At 44.9% G+C, this 7,570-nt stretch overlaps 1 protein-coding gene across 3 annotated transcripts in view; it reads left to right on the top strand.

The window, feature by feature from the left end:
• LOC132170994 (phosphatase IMPL1, chloroplastic) overlaps window positions 1–7,570 on the top strand; it is a 35,008-nt gene that overhangs the window by 4,246 nt on the left and 23,192 nt on the right. For all 3 annotated transcript variants that reach the window (XR_009439004.1, XR_009439003.1, XM_059582179.1), the window contains exons 2-3: window positions 4,229–4,296; window positions 5,294–5,427. Coding sequence is in view for 1 of the 3 variants with exons in the window: in XM_059582179.1 (XP_059438162.1) it covers window positions 4,229–4,296; window positions 5,294–5,427 (202 nt within the window). In the remaining 2 variants the exon portion in view is untranslated. The remainder of the gene's footprint in view (window positions 1–4,228; window positions 4,297–5,293; window positions 5,428–7,570) is intronic.

Raw genomic sequence — 7,570 nt, 5'->3', positions numbered from 1 at the left:
TTTCTCCTCTTGATCTAAGCCTCTCGATTCTGCCAACTCATCCAACTCCTGGATACCTCCCAATAACTCTTTCTTTTTCCTCCCAATATCCCCAAAGACCTCCTCATTCCACTTTTTTAAGTCCACTTTAAGGGATTTTAATTTACTAGCAAGCACAAAACTAGGCAAACCCTCAAACGAATACGACCCCCACCAAGAAGCAACCTTATCCACAAAACCCTCTGCCTTAAGCCACATATTTTCAAATTTAAAACCCTTCTTACCTCCATAAGGAGTTCCGCAGTCCAGTAATAAAGGAAAGTGATCCGAGAGCAGGCGTTGAAGTCTCCTTTGAACAACTGTTGGGTAGTGATCTTCCCAATCCGACGAAAGCAAGAACCGATCAATCCTCGACCAACTCTCATTTTCTTGGTTATTGGACCAAGTAAATTGACCCCCCATCATCGGCATATCCACCAGATTATTCTTAGAAATGAAATCCGAGAAATCCATCATGCCCGATGAATAGTAAGAGACATTGGAGCGCTCACTGGGAAAGCGTACAATGTTAAAATCTCCACCCAAACACCAAGGGACCTCCCAAACCCTCATCAAACCAGCCAATTCATCCCAAAGCGCCCCTCTCTCCACTTCCTCATTAGGCCCATACACTCCCCCAAACGCCCACACCCAACTATCCTCTACATTTTGAAACGAACAAGCCAAAGTGAAATGACCCTCACACTCCTCCTTACACTCCACTACCCTCCTATCCCACATCATTAGCATCCCTCCCGACAAACCATTAGAGCCTTTATACTTCCACCCCACATGTTGACCTCCCCAAAGACTATGAATCACCTCTCGAGAGATAGTCTCCATCTTTGTCTCAATCAAACATACTACATCTACTTTCCATTCTTTCAAAAGACCCCTAATGCGCAACCTTTTTTTGAGGGCATTCAATCCTCTCACATTCCATGCTACAATATTAAGCTTCATGATCCACCAAAGCAACCCTCTCACTTTCCTCAATCTCTTCAAGGCCTTTAAGAGCAGGAACACATGCAGAAACACCTCCCAAGTCCGAATTGTACTGCTTTCTAGAGGCTTCAATGGCATTGAAAAGAGCCTCCAATTCCTCCTTTTTCCCCTCATCAGACACTCCAATTTTTGGGCAAAAATTGAGGCAGTTTCCCACTACCCAGCTGGTTGAAATCGTGTCTGACCCTAAATCCTCCAAACCTACTGTTTCCGCAATATTATCCCCATCCATACCTGATTCAGACCCAGACAACTTCATCTCCGATGTGTGAACCACCCTTTCTTGTCCCAAATGAAACAACGGACTCAAACTCCATTCCTCCCCCCGACAAGCCTGCTCAGCCCTCTCCCCCACGCCCAAATTAACCTTCCGGCGAGATGGACTCCCTCTCAGAAGCTTTCGTGTGGCCCAGCATGTACTCTCGCCAGCCTGGCCGGTCTCCAAAGGCTTCTCCGGCGCCATCTGTTGCTGCTCCAACGACAGAAACGTCTCCGGCACCCTCTGCGAGTATTCCGGCGACTGTCCCAGAATCCCTTCCACCTGCCCAGACATCGACGATGAAGCTTCTGTCGAACTCACCCCTGTCTCGATTCTATTCTTCGACCCAGCCTTCCTCCTCATATATGTCAAAAAAGTGAATTCCTTACCAGTGGGCTGAAGTTCCTTCACCGGGCTTGCGGGGATTTTTGGATTCTCTCCGGCCACGAAAACGCTAGCAGCCCCCACAGAGATGCCGACAGACACCCTGGGAGTCTCTTCTGCCCCTGACCCAACCCCCTCTTCCCCTCTTCGCTCCCCGCCGGCCAACAACGAACCCTCCGGTGAAGGCGTAGGAACTCGCGGCCCTGTCGCTACCTTTCCAGAGGCCGCCGATCTAGCCAGCCCAACCTTAGAATCGTGAGATGGGCTATGACTAAAGCCCACATCTGAGCCCACGACCCCTCTTGGCTTGAACATCACCTTCTTCTTCAACTTCAATCTGCTAGTGGTCTTTTTAGATTTTCCTACCGGCCCAACCTTCTCCTTCTCTTTCCATACGGCCTTCCCCTGAACTCCAGCTGCCTTCTCTTCCGGCCCAAGCCCACTAAGCTTCATCTGATTAATCACCCTGTCAATCTTGTACATCCCCACGTCACATTCTCTCTTCAGAACTCTCAACGTCTCCTTCACGTTGAGGAGCTCAATACCTACCTCAGAGTAGGTCTGCCCAGCATGGCACCCCATCCTCTCCCGTCCCTTCATGCGTCCAGAGACTGACAACTGCTCAGACTGCGTTGCCGTCTTTACTGACCAACTCGCCGGAAATCTTGTCGCACGCTGTACGCAAACTCCAGCTTTCGTAACATTCACGCCAAGGGCTAACGGACCTCTATCCGATTTCGCCGGCCATAATGAGTTCGTCGGAACCATAGCAGGCTCCTTCGGAGACCTCCCCAAAACTCCCTGAGCCATCGCTGGACCCTGGGTCTTCGACGGTCCTAAGCTCCTCTTGTCAGACGTAAAGTTTCGCCGGCCTGGTTCTTGCCAAACTTCACTGTCTTTTTGGGTTGCCTTCAACGGCAGTCCCACTATCTCTGTGTAGCTTTTCTGCTTCTTCACCACCTTTTCACCCTTTTCTCCCCTAAAGTCTCTGTGTTCACTGATCACTCGATGATCACGAAGAAAAGAGGAAGCTGCTTGCATTTCTTTAAAGAAGCGCTCCCACCCAAACCCACGACGTCCTTCAGGGATGATGATTGAGCCGCATCTCTTTCTTCCATCGAATTCCTCCACTGTCAGGAAGTATCCATGCCTATTTGAGCTCTTCTGTGCAATAATTCTGGGGTATCCAGCTCTAGATTGATCCCAGAATACCTCAGAGCTCTTCACTTCCACCAAATCATCCGCTACTTTTACCAACCAGGCTAACTCATCTTTTTTGAGAAAGATGGACCTTTTGATTCTGTAGCTCCTTTCAAAAATCCTCACTCCTGATGCCCCTTCCTTGATCAACACCTCAAACTCCTTGGATTCCACCATCCACCTCCTCGGTCCAGCCATGACACACACTAACACTAGCTCCAACCACCCTACACGCGCCCTCACGCGCCGTCACAGCTCTCACAGCACTCTCACAGCGCCCCCTTCCTTCCTCTTCCCGTCTCTTCTTCGCTTTTTTCTTCATTTTTCCTTTTTTTATCTACAACTTGAGAGCCAAGCCTACCATACCCCTCTCCTCTCCATCGCCCATGCACCACCCCCTTAGATTCACTGGCCTCCCCTGATTCTGACAACCTTCCCCGCTTCAGTGTGTGCTCACCATTCGCTGCCACCACCATTGCCCTGTTTTTGCTCACACGGCAGATCCTCAGCTTCTCTCATTCTCCATTGGATCTCCATAGATGACACCCTCTTTTTGTGTATGGAAAGCCCTAGATCCAATTGCAGATCCAGATGTGGTGTCCACCAAGCCTACTTCACTGGGTACCTCACTCACTGGATACCACGGTGGTGCTCCTCTTTGGCGGCTTTTGTTTAGCCAACATCAGTGTTACTTTTCCTGCTGTGATTCTCAAGACTACTTGTTGCTGTAGTAGGTATTATTTCAGGTAGATTTGCCTCTGGAATGCTCCTTCAAACTGCCATCTAAGACGGTCTCTCTCTTGGCCTGTGAGCCAAGAACACAATAGGCTGGGCCAATCATTTGGCTCATTCCGAATAGTTTTTAGGTTTTCCCTGCATTGTATTGGTTGTACAGGCCTTTGTGCCCCACCCATATTTTGTTTTGTTTTTGTTTTTATTATTTGATGTAAATTTCCCCTCCCCTTTTCCCTTATACTTGCTTAGAAAAAGAAAAAGAAAAAGAGCATTAGCTCAAATTGCACTTCCTCTTTCCACAAGAATGGATTGGAGGATGCGGTTGTGGGATCATGGTCCATTGGATGTGTTTGTAATGTATCAATAATTTTTTTAAAAAAAGGTTTAAATTGTCTTCAAATGGCTATGAAGAACTGATTTTGGATGAAGAAGTATGACCGATTTAGTAAAAGAATGCCAAGAGGAGAAAGTCCATTCTGTGCATTTACTCCAAACTGTATGGTGTTGTACTTCAAAAAAAAGAACAGATATATTATAGCTAGTTGTTTCACTATATAATTGCACCGTTTGGCATATAATTCATCAATTACCCTGTGTTTTCTCACATCTGTCTTCTTTTATTTCCAGGTTGTGATGGATGCTGTTAATAAGCCTCGAAACATAACATATAAAGGACTTACGGACTTGGTGACTGAGTAAGGAATTTTTTTTTTTTTTGGAATTTTTCTTGCAATTGGTATATGCTTATGTTTTTTTCAGATAACTTCTAGTTATATGATTACATAATCTTCTTTCCATGAAAGCCAGAAGATTTCAATTGGTTTCATTGTAGACTGCCTTGTCTCCAGTAGTCTGCTAAAGTGTCAATCACAGATACAAAGAACTTTATTAAATTATTTATCTGTTTTCCTTTTTAGATTCTAGCTATATATGTGACATTACTTGTAATGGAAAAGTTACCAATAAAAAAAAATTATTTGTAATGCAAAAGTTCGCTTTATATGATTTTACTATCGTAGCTTTTAAGAGATTAAAATGAAGAGTCTGTCAAAGATGAGGGCACCCTCATGGGCCTTACTATGACCTTTCCTCACTTTTGGCATGTATTTAGACTTGATCAATTTAAGCAGATCAAGTAATCCTATGATAAATTAATGAATTAGATATTTTTTAATATATATATTATTTTTGATAAAATAGAATCATGTCTGACTAAAAAGAAAATGAAAGATTGAATTAGCAACTTATATTTCTTAAAGTAGTATTATCTTTGTAAGTGTTACATTTCAACTGTGGCACTACTACTTAACACATGTCGTGGAGTGGATCCTTTTTGCACGGTTAGAAGTTGACAAATTAGTTTGGAGAGATAAACTTTAAAATGGACTTGATTGCTTGCTATCACTTTTCTTAATATATGCAAGGGAAAAGAAATCTTTCCATGGCATAATAAATAGAAGCATTTGTCCAGACCTTGAGTTTGCTTTAAATATATGCACAGCCTTTCAAAGTAGAGAGATGTTTTTGAAAAATTTTCCCCTCTTCTATCTCCCCTCGCAACTCTCTTCTCCTCTCCCTTTATCTTTAGTGACACAAATGTAAATTGAATAAATTAAAGAGGTTAGTGGGGACCATTTAAACTCGATGCTCTGTGTAATTACTTATGTCTAATTATACAACATTTACCTGCAGGACAGATAAAATGAGTGAGGCTGCTATTTTGGAAGTAGTTAAAAAGAATTTTGAAGATCACCTCATTCTTGGGGAGGAGGGAGGAATTATAGGAGATACTTCATCTGATTATCTCTGGTGCATCGATCCTTTAGGTGTGTCGATTGCGATGCTTATTTGCTTATTTTTCTTGGAATGACAGTTACAACTTGCATATGGTACTTAAGAAATCTTTTGAGAATTGAAACTGTAATTTTAATTTGTGAACAGTTTATGAACACAACTCAAAGTCAAATAGGTGAATTGAGCTCTGCTCTCTTTCCCCTTTTTTGCTTTTCTCTCTCAGCCCTAGCAGTGGTGCGTTTAGGCGTCGTGTGCTAGGGACTGGCGAGCCGTGATGGAACGGCGATTCTCCATTGAAGCTAAATCTTTTTGTCTTTCGGCTAAGGAAGGGTCTTCTAACCTTCGTCTGGAGGAAAGGAGAAAAGGATTCATAGGGTTTATTTTTGCGAGCTTTCAATGTTCTTCTTGGCTGGTGGATACGGTGGAAGCGGTGTGTCAGGTGAAGGAGGATATCGCCAAGCTTTACCGTGAGGGGGATAAGGTTTTGATGGTTCATGGGGGTGCCAATAAGGCAGGGAGGTTCCTTGAGGTGTCTGTTTTTTGCGGAGGGTGGTCGTAAAGGAGCCTTATGGTTCCCGGAGGGTCGTTGCGGGCGGGTTGGCATCGTTTTATGGGTGAGTTGCGTCGTATGTTGGTTCCCCTTGAGGGTAAGAATGGGCCGGAGGAGTCTGAGACTTGCTCTTTCTCGAGGATGCAGCCTAAGCAGCCCAAGTCCGCATGGGTTGATGATGCTACGGGAGGTTCTAAGGATCGTTCTTTTGCGGAGGTGTTACAATCGAAGCATCGATCTGATTCGAAGGGACGATCCTCGCTTTGCATGGATCTTTTCCAGATGTTGTCGCGTTTAGAGGTGGGGAATGGTGGGGTTGATCAGAGGTCCGTGGTGAATTGCTTTGAACTGGAAAATTCTTTGTTGGTGGCTGGTTCTTTGAAGAAGATGAGGGGTATTTTTGTCAAGAGAAGTTTCAAACAGCTGCTAGGGTTTTTTCATTTAGAGATGGGCCGGGTTATTGCTGGGTTGTTTGAAGGCCTTCTAGCAGGTTTTGAAGGAATTCTCCTTAGAAAATGGGTTAGGGCTGTTTTAAATAATTTGGATGGCTTTAAGGGTTTCGGGCTTGGGGCTTCTCTCATGCCCAATTCCGATGGGCGCTTTAAGGGCTCTCGTAAGGCGCTGACAGGTTTTAAAGGATTTGGGCTTGGGTTTCCCCTAAAGCCCAAAAGATCTGTGCGTCTTGAAAGTGCAAACAAGCCCCTCACAGGGTGCGCTTGTGCTCTCGGGGTCTTCTTTGGAGGCTGCCCTGGGGTCTTCTTCGCATGCTGTGGGTACAGAATCTTCTTCGTCGCCGGTGTCTGATGTTCGTCTCGATGCGCTTGTGATCTCGGACAATGAGCCTCTTGAGTCGGTGCGCGCTTTGGGCAAGAATATAGGGACAGCTGTTGATGGGTCTTCTCCAGAGGCTGTCTTGCTGTCGGATTCTAAGCCGGTGAGTAATTTTGTTCTTGCAGCCTTCTTTGTCCCTTGTGCAGTGGATCCAGCGAGCCCTCTGCGCAGGGATAGGGAGGATTATTTTTCTTGGACGGCGGATGCTAAAGCTGATCAGATCCCTTCTTTGGCAAAAGGCCTAATCAGACCAGGGGTTCTTTGGTCCGAGAGCTGTCCCTCCCTCTCTGTTGGTGGTGATGGAGGCATCCATGTCATCTCAAGGAAAGGAGGAGGTTCCTGTTAAGGCTGATAAGATTCATGTTCCGGAGAAAGGTTTGATACGTTAGAGGTTTTTAGGGTCGAAAATTGCTTCTCCTCCTCTGCCGGTGGAAGAGGTGCCCTCGTCTGCTCCTCACACCATTGGGATGGCTGAGTTGGGTATCAGTAATTGACAGAAACTGAGAAAGACAGAAACTGAGAATCACTTTGTGGAAGAATTCTCTTCATTGATTTGAATAATACACAAAACGTTAGCTATATACATCAACCCTAGCAGCATAAAAGGAAAACTAACTAGGTTATTTCAAATCCCATGATTTATGGGATATAATAGGACACTAACCAAATCAGCCTAATTCTAGGAATACAGGCTATTACATAATTTCCTAAAATAGCTAACTATACAAGTATAGAATACAAGTCATTAAACACGTTTTCCCACACTCCCCCTCAAGCTGGCGAATAGGTATTTT

Source organism: Corylus avellana, chromosome ca2 (genome assembly GCF_901000735.1).
Source record: "Corylus avellana chromosome ca2, CavTom2PMs-1.0".
Taxonomy (NCBI): domain Eukaryota; kingdom Viridiplantae; phylum Streptophyta; class Magnoliopsida; order Fagales; family Betulaceae; genus Corylus; species Corylus avellana.
This window is presented reverse-complemented; position numbering and strand designations above follow the sequence as displayed.